The 15,895-nt window shown below is 35.6% G+C and overlaps 2 protein-coding genes across 2 annotated transcripts; both read left to right on the forward strand.

Moving 5' to 3' along the window:
* The first annotated feature begins 1,149 nt into the window (after nucleotides 1–1,149).
* On the forward strand, nucleotides 1,150–7,704 carry LOC110720814 (ARF guanine-nucleotide exchange factor GNOM-like). Its single transcript, XM_021899854.1, has 3 exons — nucleotides 1,150–1,544; nucleotides 1,877–2,663; nucleotides 3,574–7,704. The coding sequence occupies exons 2-3, from the start codon at nucleotides 1,986–1,988 to the stop codon at nucleotides 7,213–7,215; spliced, it is 4,320 nt and encodes a 1,439-aa protein (XP_021755546.1). The 5' UTR covers nucleotides 1,150–1,544; nucleotides 1,877–1,985; the 3' UTR covers nucleotides 7,216–7,704.
* Nucleotides 7,705–9,853: 2,149 nt separating this feature from the next.
* On the forward strand, nucleotides 9,854–12,070 carry LOC110720815 (probable voltage-gated potassium channel subunit beta). The gene is made up of 3 exons (XM_021899855.1): nucleotides 9,854–10,821; nucleotides 10,959–11,123; nucleotides 11,593–12,070. Exons 1-3 carry the CDS (start codon nucleotides 10,114–10,116, stop codon nucleotides 11,704–11,706), a joined length of 987 nt encoding a protein of 328 aa, XP_021755547.1. The 5' UTR covers nucleotides 9,854–10,113; the 3' UTR covers nucleotides 11,707–12,070.
* The last annotated feature ends 3,825 nt before the right edge of the window (nucleotides 12,071–15,895 follow it).

Raw genomic sequence — 15,895 nt, forward strand, 5'->3', positions numbered from 1 at the left:
ATGTATTACAATAGACACATATAATATGCAATTCTCTAATGAGTAGAGAAGAGAATAGGCGTAATAACATGTAGGATAAGGAGAAACGATTATTGAATATTGGTGAGAAAGTGGAGCCAACATTAGATTTTAAGGGTATGTTCTCTTCGACTTAGTTTCAGTTAAATTCAACTCAGCTCAGCTCCAATCAGTTCAATTCATTTCATTTCCTAATTTCCCTATCTCATAAACAATTTAATTCAGCTCAGTTCAATTCAGCTCTAATCAATTCAGTTCAGTTTAGCTCCAATTAGTGTAGTTCAGTCCAACTCAATTTTTAGGCGCTAAATCTAGATATTAACAGAATTAAAGGTCTTACTTTAAAAAAATCATACAAAAATTTGTGCCAAGGATTTTTTATATTATGTTGTTTTTGATCAATTTTACATTTTATTAAGCCGTATTAACTTTATTTTCATGATAATCTACAAGATGTTAAAATTTTCTAACTTCACCGTTTATTAACATAATTTCTCATCTACCGTCAAGATCAACATCTACCATTGTCAATTTTATTAATATCAATCTATATACATACTAAAATAACAACCGCTGATGTCATAATTGCCTACGTGTTACGGAGTACTTTTTTATTTTTTATTTTTTTTCTCTAAAATTCAAGGATGATGTCATTTTTTTTCCCTTTTAAAGCTACCCTATTTAACATAGCTTTAAAAATATATTCCATTTAAATTTTGGGTTTTCTACACATATTATGCTAATTAGTTTTTTACGAGTTGTTAACAATAGTTAATAATATAATTTAATTAAAATTTCTTAATTAAATATACACTTTCGGGATTTGTATATTCAATTTAATTAGAAATTAGTTAGGAAAAATGAGAAAGTTATTTTCTTTCAGTACGTGTTAAAACAACTTTATCGCTCCGACCGAAGGTTCTGACAGCTTACTGGTCTATAATTCAATTATTATTTTAAAATCGTGTTAAGAGTAAAACATTTAATTAAATTTCGGCCTCTCATTTAATGTAAAGCTAGTAATTCATTTGAAAATGAAAATCTTTATTTTTATTTTAAATAAAAAAATAAAAAAAAAATCTAATTGAGTTAATAACTTACATTGAATCAATTGTTCATTAAACTAAAAAGCACTAATTCAATTGGTGATATTTACCTTTGACAAATTTGATGAAAAAAATATACATAAAATACGGGTATAAATATAAGTATATATATTGCTTTAAAAGGAGGTTCCCAAAATTAATACGGGTATAAATATATGTATTTTTTGAAAAAATAAAAATAAATAAAATAAATAAAAATAAAATAAAATAAAGATGGGGGGAGGAAGCAGGTAGTAGTACAATAATTAAGAAAAATTGAAGTGGTTTAGCAGTGTAATACGAGTAGAACACAAGGCAAACAGGAGAGGCATTTCGCATTTGCAATTTGTTCCGATTTCTGCATCTGAAAAGTGCCGTCATCCCCAAATCGAAATACGAATATTTAGAAGAAAAGATTTGTTTACCAGAAATCGAATTCAGGTAATTTAAAAGTTTGTTTGAAATTTGAGATTGATATTAATGAAATCAGATTTGGATAGGTAGTGAAATTGCATTTGAACAAATTCGCAGTTTGTTGATTACTGATGCCTATATTTTAATTTGATTGTAGCCCTAGCTGATTAATTGCAAGTTGGAATATTGAATTGTGGTGTTGCTTTTAGTTCCATAATACTGAATTCTGCAATCTCAGACTCTGAATCTTAGATCCTTGAATGTAGATCGTGTTTACAATTGTCCTGTTAAATGATAATATACAAATTCATAAACCTTTCTGTAATTAGTTTGTCTTGTTTTCCATGTACATGTACCAGCCATGATGATTTTGCTATGCTGAAATCGGATTGTGCCTTTTAAACCCCCATACAGTACAATACATACAGACATACATACAGATACGGCTTCAAGTCTCCATTACTAATCATGACTTGTCTGGAGCTGCAACCTGCTTCGTTGTCGTGTATGCTCAACACCGAAATTGGTGCTGTATTGGCTGTTATGAGAAGAAATGTCAGATGGGGTACTCGTTTTACTTCTGCTGATGATCAACAGGAGCACTCTCTCATTCACTCTCTTAAGCTACTCCGAAAGAAATTGTTCACGTGGCGTGATCACTGGCACAACATCGATCCTGTCATCTATCTCCGCCCTTTCCTGGATGTCATTCAGTCTGAAGAAACTGGCGCTCCTATTACTAGTGTTGCTTTGTCGTCTGTTTATAAAATCTTAACGCTCGATTTTTTTGATATGGATACCGTTAATGTCCAAGATACAATGCATTTCATTGTTGATGCAGTCACTAGCTGTCATTTTGAGGTTACCGATCCAGCGTCTGAAGAAGTTGTACTCATGAAGATTCTTCAGGTTCTTTTAGCTTGCACAAAATGTAAAGCTTCAGTTGCATTGAGTAATCACCATGTTTGCAACATAGTCGAAACCTGTTTTCGGGTTGTTCAGCAAACGGGCGCCAAGAGTGAGTTATTGCAGCGTATTGCTCGTCACTCAATGCATGAACTTGTCCGCTCAATTTTTGCACGCCTTCCAGAACTTGACAGCGTATGTCATGAGCTGGATAGTGAGGGAAGCTTGATTAATCATCAGGTATTGAACATTTCTAACTCCTTTCTTCCACTTAGATGTTCTTTTAAATCACTTCAAAAGGCCTACACATTTTATATTGAGAAACCTCACCTTATGTAAGTAATAAATGGCTGTAGTTACTTCATATCATTCTGTTTGGCAAAAGTGGAAGACTTCTAAAGGCTTGGACATAATTATTCCTCCAGAAATCTCTCCTTATGAAAGAAATTTTTGACCGTAGTTGCTTCATATCATTATGTTTAGCAATAGATATTATTTCTTTTACCATGTTGAAATTAGTGTAAGTGATAATTTTCCCCTCTTTACATTAACTACACCCCTTTTCTTCTGAATCTGTATTCACTTTGGCTGTGTACATTATTGTATATCCTTCACCGAAGACTATTTTAATTAGTATACAGTATAAGTTACTGGAGGGTTTAGAGTGCTTTAACAGAATAGTAATCCCAAAGTTTGAGTATTTTAGCTTGTTTTTGTTTCTGATCTTGAAAGTTAAAATAGAGCTTTTATACACTAAGATGATTGACTCATGGCTTATGCCCATATCAAGCTTCATGAGGTGTTAAGCCTTTCATAGCCATGTCATGTGGTGTTCTTTGGCTCTGCCAAAAATTTCTTGGAAATACTCCACTCTTGAGCAAACATCTAAGCATCTTCATTTGATTTAGATATGTGTACAAAATAATAAAATGCTTAATACTAGTTTACATGTATTTTAAGATCAATGGCGCTGATATAATTTGCTGGCCTTGTGCAATGTGCACTTGTTTTGCTCTAATGTCAACTGTGACTGTTAGCCTTGTGGAAATGTTATGTTGATATAGCTAGAGAGAGAGAGAGAGCATTTCAACTTCCTACGTTTAAACAAAAAGTATATGATATATTTTTTTTATTTTTTAACATTGTGCAGATCCAGCAGGTTAACCATGATCCAATTCTTGGTAGTCCACATCCTGATTCTAATGATAACTCTCCAAAATACAGTACACTGTCTGTGACATGTTCTATTTCCAATTCTTCTACTCCCTTGGTTGATGGTCTAACCAATGGAACCGCAACCATGGATGCAGTGCAATATGATTCACATCTCCAGAATCAGCAATTTGGAGTCCCATGTATGGTTGAGATACTTCAGTTTTTGTGCTCTTTGTTGAACATTATAGAGCATGCAGATATGAGTCGGAAATCCAACTCTTTGGCTTTTGATGAAGATGTACCCTTTTTTGCCTTGAGCTTGATTAATTCAGCCATCGAGCTGGGTGGAGCTTCATTCCAGAGGCACCCGAGTTTACTAAACTTAATTCAAGATAATCTATTCTGCCACCTGATGCAATTTGGCATGTCTATGAGTCCACTCATTCTTTCTATGGTTTGTAGCATTGTTCTTAATCTGTATCAGCACTTGCGCACTAAGTTGAAACTACAGTTGGAGGCTTTTTTTTCTTCTGTGATTTTGAGACTTGCACAGAGTAGATACGGAGCTTCATATCAGCAGCAGGAGGTTGCAATGGAGGCCCTTGTTGATTTTTGTAGGCAGAAAACATTTATTATGGAGATGTATGCTAACTTTGATTGTGATCTTTCCTCTAAAAATGTATTTGAAGAGTTGATTAATTTGCTGTCAAAAAGTGCATTTCCAGTGAATACTCCTCTCTCCACAATGCATATCCTTGCTTTGGAAGGCTTGATTGCAGTGATCCAGGGGATGGCTGAGAGGGCTGGTGTTGAACATGTTGGCCTGGGTAACACTGGCATCACAGTTGAGGAGTATAAACCATTTTGGTTGTTCAAGTGTGATGGTTATGACGAACCCTGTCACTGGGTGCCATTTCTTCGCCAAATGAAGTATATCAAGCGGCGGTTGATGGCTGGTGCTGATCATTTCAATCGTGACCCTAAGAAAGGGTTGGAGTTTCTTCAAAGTACGCATTTGCTACCTGGGAAACTTGATGCTCAAAGTGTTGCTTGTTTTCTAAGATATACTTCTGGGTTAGATAAGAATATTGTTGGAGATTTTCTGGGAAATCATGAGGAATTTTGTATCCAGGTCCTTAATGAGTTTGCTCAGACTTTTGATTTTAAGGGAATGAGTATGGATACTGCTTTGCGGATCTTTTTGGAAACATTCAGACTCCCTGGAGAGGCGCAAAAGATACAGAGAGTGCTGGAGGCGTTCTCAGCAAGATACTATGAGCAGTCACCACATATTTTAGCAAACAAGGATGCTGCACTTCTGCTTTCTTATTCAATTATATTGCTGAATACTGATCAGCACAATTCGCAGGTGAAAAAGAAGATGACAGAGGAGGATTTTATACGAAATAATAGGCATATTAATGGTGGTAATGATCTCCCTCGAGAACTACTGTCTGAGCTGTACAGATCAATCTGTAAGGATGAGATACGAATTACTCCAGAGCAAGGCTCTGGTTCTTGTGAAATGAGACAGTGCCATTGGATTGATCTGATGCAGAAGTCCCAAAATACATCCCCGTACATTGCAGCAGCTTATAAGCCGTATCTTGATGACGATATGTTTGCTATAGTAGCAGGCCCAACTGTTGCTGCTATCTCTGTCGTATTTGATCATGCAGAGGATGAGGATGTTTACCAACTTTGCACCGATGGCTTCTTAGCTGCTGCTAAGATTGCAGCATATCTACATCTTGATTCTGTGCTTGATGATATAGTCATCTCTCTTTGCAAGTTCACAACTCTCTTGAATCCGTCATATTTAGAGGAGTTTCTGTTGGCGTATAGTAATGACACAAGGGCTAGGATGTCAACAATTGCAGTATTTAATATTGCAAATAGTTATGGTGACTGTATTCGAACAGGCTGGCAAAACATACTGAACTGCATATTGCGATTTTATGAGTTTGGCTTTCTTTCTGCTTTTGCCGTCTGTGATGCTGCAGACGAACCTGTGTTCTCTGCTACCCCTGGACATGTAAAGTCTCTTGCAAATTCATCTTCTTCACCCCACATACAAACAAGTGTTGCTCCCAAGAAACCTTCTGGGCTGATGGGTCGCTTCAGTCAACTCCTATCTTTTGAGACTGAGGAGCCAATATCACAGCCCTCTGAAGAAGATCTTGCTGCTCAACAGTGCACCAAAGAGATAGTTCAGAAGTGTCAAATCAACAATATATTTACTGAGAGCAAATTTTTGCAAGCTGATTCCTTGATGCATCTGGTATGTGCAATTGTTGCAGCAGAGAAAATACAGACAGAAAGTGGCTATCCTGAAGATGAAGCGAATGCAACTTTTTGTCTCGATTTATTGATTGCTGTTACTCTGAACAACCGGGATAGGATCTCACTGCTATGGAAGTCTGTGTACGAGCACATTTCTAATATTGTTCAATCAACTATGGCTCCATGTGCTTTGGTGGAAAAGGCTGTTTTTGGGCTCCTGAGGATTTGTCAACGCTTACTCCCTTATAAAGAAGATCTAGTTGATGAACTGTTAAGGTCACTGCAGTTAGTTCTGAAGCTTGATGCTCGAGTTGCTGATGCTTACTGTGAACAAATTACACAGGAAGTTGGACAACTTGTGAAGACAAATGCCAATCGCATTAGATCACAAATGGGTTGGCGTATAATCCTATCTCTTCTTGCAATTACAGCACGGCACCCAGAGGCTTCTGAAGCTGGATTTGAAACACTGTCGTTCATAATGAGTGAGGGAGCCCACCTCTTGCCTTCAAACTTTGTTCTTTGCGTTGATGGAGCAAGGCAATTTGCAGAGTCTCGTGTGGGTGAAGTGGAGCGATCTGTTCATGCACTGGATCTGATGTCAGGATCATTGACTTGCCTGGTTAGGTGGGCACTTGAGAGCCAGGAAGTTACAAATGAGGATGATGCTGCTATGCTCTTTCAGGATATTGGTGAGATGTGGTTTAGACTTGTGCAAGGATTAAAAAAGCTTTGTTTGGATGACCGAGAAGCAGTTCGGAATCATGCCCTTTTATCTCTCCAAAAATGCTTGAGTGGAGCACAAGATATTCATCTTTCACACAATGTGTGGTTGCAGTGTTTTGAAGTAGTCATGTTTCCACTACTTACTGACGTTCTTGAAATTGCACTTGGGCAGTCTTCAAAAATGTACAGAAACATTGAAGCCATGCTAGTAGTTGCCATCAAGCTCCTATCTAAAGTGTTCTTACTATCATTTAATGAAGTTATGCAATTACCAACATTCTGCGATCTGTGGATTACTGTTTTAAGCCAGATGGAAACTTATATGATGGTCAAAATTAGAGGGAAGAAGAGTGAGAAACTTCAGGAACTAGTTCCCGAGCTTCTCAAAAACTCTCTGCTTATAATGAAGACACGGGGAGTGCTTATACCAGGGACTGGATCTGGTGGAGATAGCTTATGGGAAATAACATGGTCACATGTGAATAAAATTGCACCATCCTTGCAAGCTGAAGTGTTTTCAGATGCAGATTTGGATAGAGGGCAGCATAATCAGATTAAGAAAGAAGCAATCCAGGCTTCTGCTTGTGTAGTTTCTACCCCAAGCAATCCTGTGGCTTTAGAAGGTTGATACGAGGACATACTCTCACATGGCATGGCCTGACAATGAGTTTTTGGGGGCTACCAGTTCTTATTGATACTCAGTCGTAGAGAAGATACGGAAACATTGTTCAAGATGCTCTTTTGTGCTGAATTGTCGAACTGGTGAGCTCCATTAAATCACCTCAATTATGGTCAAAATACTAAAATTTGAAGTTGGTAGTACAGATACAAAGATGGATCTAAAGGTCCAGTCACTTCTATTTTTGGTAAATGTTAATCTTGTTAGTATTCATTTAATTGTTCATTTTCTCAATTATACTTACTGTGTATATATAGGAGTTATAGGCAGGCACTGCAATTTCCGTGCAGGCTTATCCTCCACAGATCACAGGCAATCAAGGATAGTAAACTACTTCCTTTATGTCAAATACTTGTCTCTTTGCAAGATCATAAAGTTGTATGGATGATTGTTTATGGGGTTAATATTGCACATAGTTCAGGTGATTTTTTCTTTCCATTCTATGAGCCTGAAATTTACAAAGTACTTTAACTACTTTATTTGTTTACTCGTTCATGTTGCACGTAGGTCAAAGTTCAATAGTGATTTTTTCTTAACATTCTATGAGCCTTGAAATTTTAGGAAGTACTCCAACTACTTTATTTGTTTTCAAAAGTTCGATTTACTTTTTGTTGAGGTGAGTTAGAAATTTTGACTACCTTTTACTCTATTTTATTTTTGATATATCTTTGTTTATTATTTTAAATTTTTAACTTTATACCCCGTGTTATTTACTAGTACATATTCCAGTCCTTTATGCAGGGGAAGTTTTGGGCATGTGTTGGGTGGTCAATCATAAAGGCTCCTAAGTTGAACTACTTATAAAAGGGGTCCAAATTTAATTTTTGAAATTTGGTTATGCAAAATGAGGAGAAAACTTGTTAATCAATTATCTAATCTTGAATTTTATCATAAAATTTATTATATAGTAAAATATTTTTGTTTATAAAAATTATACAGATTTTTTATATCCTTCAAAAAATGATTATAGGGCCCAATTTAACAAAATTGCACAAACAATTTTTTAGTGTTAGTATTTATAGCTCACCTTTGCTTTTATTGAAGGATTATTGTAATGGAAATTTTTTTGATCTTATTGCAACTAATACTTGATAGTTCCACCTATGATACCTCCTCACCATAGATAAGATCTAAAGATATTTGTAATGGAAAATATAGTGAAGGGCGTTGTAGCTATCTATGGTGAGGAGGTATTATATGCATAATTTTTAAATTTACGGTGTGTTTAATTTGATGTAAAATGTTTTTATGCAAAATGATTTTCTTAGGGTTTGTTTGGCATCAATTTCGGTTTTCAGTTTCCTTTTTTTTGAAAATTAAAAACCAAAAACGTAAAACAAAAAAGAGGTGTTTTCACTTTTTTGTTGTCAGTTTTCAAAATTATTATGATTTTTATAAGTTTTTTGTTGTCAGTATAGTTTTTCTTTTTTTTTTTTTTGACAAAGAGCTAAGAAAGAAAGCTAAAACTGAAAATATAACAATTGCCTACGACGAGCACACCCAGCTAAACAGTGAGCTGGTGAAACCCAACCCCGAGGAACTTTCCGAATCTGACATACCAAAAGGGAACGAACGACGTCTCGCAAGTTCGAATCCGTTTTTAAAAACGATGAGAGGAAAGACAGGACAGCAGCACAATCCGTATGAATCCAACCTTAGCAATAGTAGTTTGTAATTAGCAATAGTTAGAATAAATTGAAAATTTTAAGGTGCAGGCGGCTGTACCTTGCTTGGTACAGCCAAAAAATGCAAAAAGAACATGTAATTATTTTGTAAAGAGCATACAGTTATTTTGTAAAGAACATATAGTTGTTTTGTAACGAACATTCAATTTTATATATTTTTTTCATATCTAAAGAACATCTGCAATATTAATAAAGAACATGATAATATTATATAATAAACTTTATCTATATATAACCACCCTAATTTGAAGACAAAATTTAATAAACTTTTCACATTAAGCAATGATCTTTATGTTGCAAATAAAGTACATTACACTGACTAATCAATGAACATAAACCTATGTTCTTTTTATGTATTTTTTTTGGTGCAAATATGTTCTTTTCACTGGTATATGTTCATTACATTTTAATAGTATGTTATTTTTACTTTAGGTATATGTTCATTATATTTTAATAGTATGTTCTTTTCACTATAACTATATGTTTATTACTTTTATATATCATGTTCTTTCCTACAAAACGACTGTACGTTGCACCGTACAGGCGCCTGTAGGAACCAGCTATTGAGAATAATTAGTCATGTACTATTTATAAGGAAAAAAGAAAATTAAAAATCCAACCTTTGCATATTTTCCCTTAAAAATCCAACATTCTATTTGTTCCAGAAAAATCTAACGTTTACCTAAGCAACGGCAATTATTGTTGTTAATAATCCCTTAAATTTATAGCAACGACAACGATCCTTGTCATTGCCAAAAATACATAATCTATACTACAACTTTTGTCGTTGCTAATCATACGGGCAACATAAATTCTAGACCCTAGTTTTTCATTGAAAATTCAAGTTATCTCCTTACCCGTTTTTAAAATCGGATTTGATAATAACTGGACGGTGCTACCCAAAAAAAAAAAAAAAAAAAAACACGGTTTGAGTGGTGTATTTTAGGAAGGTGAAAAATGGGACATGTGGTGGTCGCAGAAAAGAGAGGCAGGTGTGTGAATCGATAAAAGCAAAGGAATCTTATCATACGAAACTATCCAGATTACAGATCGCATAGATCAGATCTGGCATCTGGGGTTCTATCTGGACACTTGACTTCTGCTGGAGAAAGAGATTGACATTCATTTTACATTTTTACATCCAATCCATACATACCCAGAGATGCAGTACAACAACCTCGGGCGGTCCGGTTTGAAGGTGAGCCAGCTGTCGTACGGCGCATGGGTTAGCTTCGGCAACCAACTGGATGTGAAGGAAGCCAAGTCACTCCTCCAGTGCTGCCGCGATCAGGGCGTAAACTTCTTCGACAACGCCGAGGTGTACGCCAATGGAAGAGCGGAGGAGATTATGGGTCAGGCAATCAGAGAGCTCGGTTGGAAAAGATCAGACCTTGTTATATCAACTAAGATATTCTGGGGAGGAGCTGGACCGAATGACAAGGGTCTTTCTCGGAAACATATTATTGAAGGTACTAAAGCATCTCTGAAGCGTCTTGATATGGATTATGTTGATTTGATATACTGTCACAGACCAGATTCATCAACACCCATTGAAGAGACTGTTAGGGCTATGAATTATGTTATTGATAAGGGTTATGCTTTTTACTGGGGTACCAGTGAGTGGTCTTCTCAACAGATCACCGAGGCTTGGTCTGTTGCTCATCGTCTTGATTTGATTGGCCCTGTTGTTGAGCAGCCTGAGTACAATCTTCTTTCCAGGCATAAGGTTGAGTCTGAGTATCTTCCTTTGTATTCCAACTATGGTATTGGTCTCACCACCTGGAGTCCCCTTGCTTCCGGTGTTCTCACTGGTAAATATAACAAGGGTACCATTCCTCCTGATAGTCGTTTCGCCCTCGATAATTACAAGGTATCCCCCAATTCAGCATTTTTATTTCATAATTTCAGTCATTGCGATTTTATTTATCTTATCATTCTACCATCTGTTTAAATGATATTTCTGAATAGCTTATTTATGCTTTCTTCCTTGTATTTATTTGATGGTAGAATCTAGCAAGCAGGTCCTTGGTTGACGATGTCCTCAAAAAAGTCAACGGACTAAAACCAATTGCAGATGAATTAGGTGTAACCTTACCTCAATTAGCCATTGCTTGGTGTGCTGCAAATCCTAATGTCTCGTCAGTTATTACTGGTGCAACCAAAGAATACCAGGTAAGCCTTCTTATTGTTTGTGGACATCTCTCTGTAGCCTCTACATTTGTTTACATCTTTTCCTTGCTCTCATTATCAATGGTGAACCAATTATATGATGGAATTTTTATACTGCTAGTTTTTAAAAACACACAGTAGATCAGAATTCAAAATTATTGTCTTCAATTCATCTAAAACATGCAAGGCATCATATTTTCAGGGTAGGCAAATGTTATGCGGTTTTTTCAATCTATGCTTTTATGCTATATAAAGATTGATTGATTGCTTTATGCTATACTAAAGGTGACAAAACACATTAGTAAATTAATTTTACCAGTAAGAGTATGTGCTAATGTGCGATGCTTTTAATGTGTAACTGTTAATTTCTTACACTAGTATGAAATTCCTTACTTTCTAAGCTTGCCACTCTACTCTAGCAATCAACATAAATTTTATTTTTAGTACTGTATATTGAATTTTGCCGTTGCAGGTTGAAGAAAATATGAAAGCTATCAGTGTAATTCCTATGCTTACAGCTCCAGTAATGGAGAAAATTGAGGCCATTGTTCAAAGCAAGCCTAAGCGTCCAGAAGCCTACAGATGAATGCGGATGCAAACTGTGCTTTTTATGGTTGAGCTTTTGGATGATCGCTCCATTACTTATTTCTTTCGTGATTCTATAGCATTTTTACCTAGAACTTCGATTGGTATCACTTAGTTTGTACCTATTTTTACATATCTGATTTGATACCTATTTTGCTTTGGTTTGCTATGAATTTCATTAAATGCTACGTTGGGATCAACTTGTTTGCCGTTGGTGCGTAGTAACTATAAAATGTTGAGGCTTGAGGCCAAAACATGCTCCTGAGTTGTGTATGTTAGTCTTGTTGTGATTCATTGTTGTGATACAACCTTGTTATTTGCTATCAAATTCATGCATTGATGAATCTCCATGGATATTTGAGTAATCATGGAAATCAGATAGAAAGCAATGTTTTAAGTCCAGATATTGCTCTATGTTTTTATTGATAGAGAATATTCATAGAATATTCTCATTATAAGTTTAGGATATATTTTGTATAAAATTATTTTTGATATATCTTATAGTTACCTGATTAGGTTTCTCATTGTAAGTCTATAAATATTGATCAATAGAAATCACTCTAATAAAGAGGAGTTTATATTTTAAAAAAAAAAGTGTTTTGTTTAATTGTTTGTGAATCCCGCCAGTGGGATTAAAACCTAATCATATTAGGTAACTATAAGGTATGTACATATATCAAAGATAATTTTATACAAAATATATACCTAGAATAAGAATATTATATGGATATTCTCTATTATTTATTTTAACAACTCTCAGTCACTCATACGTAGTTGCTACGTTCATATAAGTGTCAATTTTTTTAGCTTCAAGCAATTTCACAATAATTTTAGGTTTCTTAGAATAAGAGAGGGGTGAAACTTAAGGAAAGAAGGTTTATTATTTATTTATTTTGTAGGATTGTTCTCCTGTGCGCCAGAGTAGGAAGTGAAACTAATACAATGTTTCAAAAGGTTCAAACCCATATGACTAAAGAATGCCCATCAGAGGTTTAGACTTTATTCTTGATACTTGTTAGAAATAACGCAAATAGTGGTTTTGAGTATCACTTATTACTTTATTAGTATGAAAAAGGAGGAGAGGGATGGGGATTTTCTTTGACTTGTGTATATTAAACTCATAATGATGCCTTGCAATTAAAAAAAATCAAAAATCTATTTCTAAGAAATATGAAATAAAAGAGAGACGAATTATACATTCTGAAGGCCGTTAGCTAGCTAGGACAGCGCCTCGTGGTGCGACAGGGTCCAGGCACGACGGGGTTCTCACCCTCTTTGGCTGCCCCTTTCCAGAGGACTTGGGCCTGGTCCGCCGCAAAGGACGCTTCTTCAAACTACAATTCCGATGACGAAGCCCTCCGAATTTAAAGCTGGATTTTTCCCAGTTCGCTCGCCGTTACTAGGGGAATCCTTGTAAGTTTTTGTTCCTCCGCTTATTGATATGCTTAAACTCAGGGGGTAGCCCCGCCTGACCTGGGGTCGCAATGGTTTTGCCGCTCAAAAGGGCAAACAAACTTAGGGTCCTGTGAGTCCTTAAAAGCTACAAAGTGCCGACTAAGATGCATCCTAAGCTAGGCCTTGTATTCCACCCATGCCGCAGCACTTCGTAACCGGGGGCTCCGTATTTAGGCCATCCACACCGGTGAGGCATGGGAGGCCATCATCCTCCGCCCCTCCCACTCAAGATGGGTGGGTAGGGGGGAGACGCGATGCGTGACGCCCAGACAGGCTTACCCTCGACCTAAAGTCTTCGAGCGCAACATACGTTCAAAGACTCGATGGTTCACGAGATTCTGCAATTCACACTAAGTATAGCATTTCGCTACGTTCTTCATCGATGCGAGAGCCGAGATATCCGTTGCCAAGAGCCGAGATATCGCTACATTTAATGACTCGCGCTTACTAGGAAATCCTCGTTGAAGACCAACAATTGCAATGATCTATCACCATCACGATGAAATTTCAAAGATTACCCGGACTTGTCGGTTAAGGCTATAGACTCGTTGAATACATCAGTGTAGTGTGCGTGTGGCCCAGAACATCCAAGGGCATCACAGACCTGTTATTGCCTCAAACTTCTTTGGCCTAAAAGGTCATAGTCCCTCTAAGAAGTTAGCTGCGAAGGTATACCTCCGCATAGCTAGTTAGCAGGCTGAGGTCTCGTTCGTTAATAGAATTAACCAGACAAATCGCTCCACCAACTAAGAACGGCCATGCACCACCATCGATAGAATCAAGATAGAGCTCTCAGTCTGTCAATTCTTACTATGTTTGGACCTAGTAAGTTTCCCCGTGTTGAGTGAAATTAAGCCGCAGGCTCCACTCCTGGTGGTGCCCTTCTAACAATTCCTTTAAGTTTCAGCCTTGCGACCATACTCCCCTCGGATCCCAATAACTTTGATTTCTCATAAGGTGTTGGCGACGTGCTAAAAGTAACATCCGCCGATCCCTGGTCGACATCGTTTATAGTTGGGACTAGGACGGTATCTGATCGTCTTTGAGCCCCTAACTTTCGTTCTTGATTAATGAAAACATCCTTGGAAAACGCTTTTGCAGTTGTTCGTCTTTCATAAATCCAAGAATTTCACCTCTGACAATGAAATACGGATGCCCCCGACTGTCCCTGTTAATCATTACTCCAAACTCGAAGGCCAACACAATTGAATCGGAATCCTATAATGTTATCCCATGCTAATGTATACAGAGCGTAGGTGTAATCCCCCGTATTTTAATACATTTTATAAATGAAAATTTATTTTATTTATAATATTTATTTGTTATTTTTCATAATTTAATTTCAAAAGTTTCAAATTATTAATCTGGGTCTAAAATTATTTTATGCGCCTTTATTCTACAATTTATGTCCAATCACACAAGCCTAAACCATTTGTTTACTTAATCGACCCATTATTTTCATGAGGCCCAATCTTACTTTTTACCCTACAATAATTCTCTCCTATAAATACCCCATGAATCTCCAAAAATTTCCCACACAAAAAGGTTAGTCTTATTTTCATCCTCCTTTGTTTCATTATTTTGCTTAATGTTAATTTAATTGTTTTGGGTTTTGATTTTAGTATAAAGATTATATTTTTAGTATCAAATTATATTTTAATGGTATAAAGATTATAAATTTCAGATTATATTTATGTTTTAAATTTCATATTTTATGAATTATAAACCTAGGATTTCAATTTATTGAAAATCATGATTTCAGGGTTTTTATGAACAATTGATTTAGGGCTTTTATAGTAATGATGTTTTGGAATTTTGGTGATTATAACTACTGATTAGTTTAACTTAATTCCAGATTATTTTGAACACATAGATTCGTGTTTTAATTTTTAGATTTTCGTTCGTTAATATTAATCCTGTTTTAATCCCGATCAGATTCTGAACTCATCCGATTTTGATGAAAAATTAATGTTTTCCATGTGGAAACAACGTTTTAAGAAAAACTCACTACTTTTGGTAGTGAGCACTACCCTTTCGTGGCCAAATTCAGCCTCTAAATATGATTTTCAGGAAGTTTTTGATTTTAACAAAGTTTTTTTATACTTAAAATATTATCCTTGAGTTTGATTAATAAAATTAATTATGTTTAAAGTTAATTAAGAATAAATATATGTTTTTATTGAAGTTTTAATTGTTGGAAATAGTTTCTAAGTACTACTTTTGATGTTTTATAAAGAGGATTTAATCACCCATTAAAAAGGGAGATTTTTAGGGGTTTTTATATAATTTTCAGTTTTTTATTAGACTTTGAACTTGCTGTAATTTCATGTATAAGAGTGTATTTTAAGGTTTTTATGAAGAAAATTTAAAGAACTATATATAAGCCTTTAATTTTAACTAAAGAGAAGGTTTTAAAGTGTTGTTTGATTTGGATTTTGAAGGTTTTAAAGTAAGTTAGTATTGCTGTAAATTTGATTGATTGGGTGTTGATTGAGATGTTATTATTTGGCTTAAGAGAGGAGTTTATTGAAGGTGATTTCTAGTTAGTAAAGTGGCATACCAATTCGTTTGCTCAAGGTACGTACAAGTTACGAAACCTTTCTTTTAGGTGCATGTTTAAAGACGACGGATCGAGAACTTAGTATCATGTATAGGGATGACTGAGTTAAATTGTTTGGTTATACATTGCGAATTTCGTATGACGTGCACTATTTTATATTGCCCGTATTATTTGT

The sequence above is a fragment of the Chenopodium quinoa genome, unplaced genomic scaffold (genome assembly GCF_001683475.1).
Source record: "Chenopodium quinoa cultivar QQ74 unplaced genomic scaffold, ASM168347v1, whole genome shotgun sequence".
NCBI lineage: Eukaryota > Viridiplantae > Streptophyta > Magnoliopsida > Caryophyllales > Amaranthaceae > Chenopodium > Chenopodium quinoa.

Coding starts and splice junctions, on each gene's coding strand:
- LOC110720814 (XM_021899854.1), top strand. CDS start 1,986: ATGACTTGTCTGGAGCTGCAACCTGCTTCGTTGTCGTGTATGCTCAAC. Junction 2,664..3,573: donor GAAGCTTGATTAATCATCAG/GTATTGAACATT, acceptor AACATTGTGCAG/ATCCAGCAGGTTAACCATGA.
- LOC110720815 (XM_021899855.1), top strand. CDS start 10,114: ATGCAGTACAACAACCTCGGGCGGTCCGGTTTGAAGGTGAGCCAGCTG. Junction 10,822..10,958: donor TCGCCCTCGATAATTACAAG/GTATCCCCCAAT, acceptor ATTTGATGGTAG/AATCTAGCAAGCAGGTCCTT. Junction 11,124..11,592: donor GTGCAACCAAAGAATACCAG/GTAAGCCTTCTT, acceptor TTGCCGTTGCAG/GTTGAAGAAAATATGAAAGC.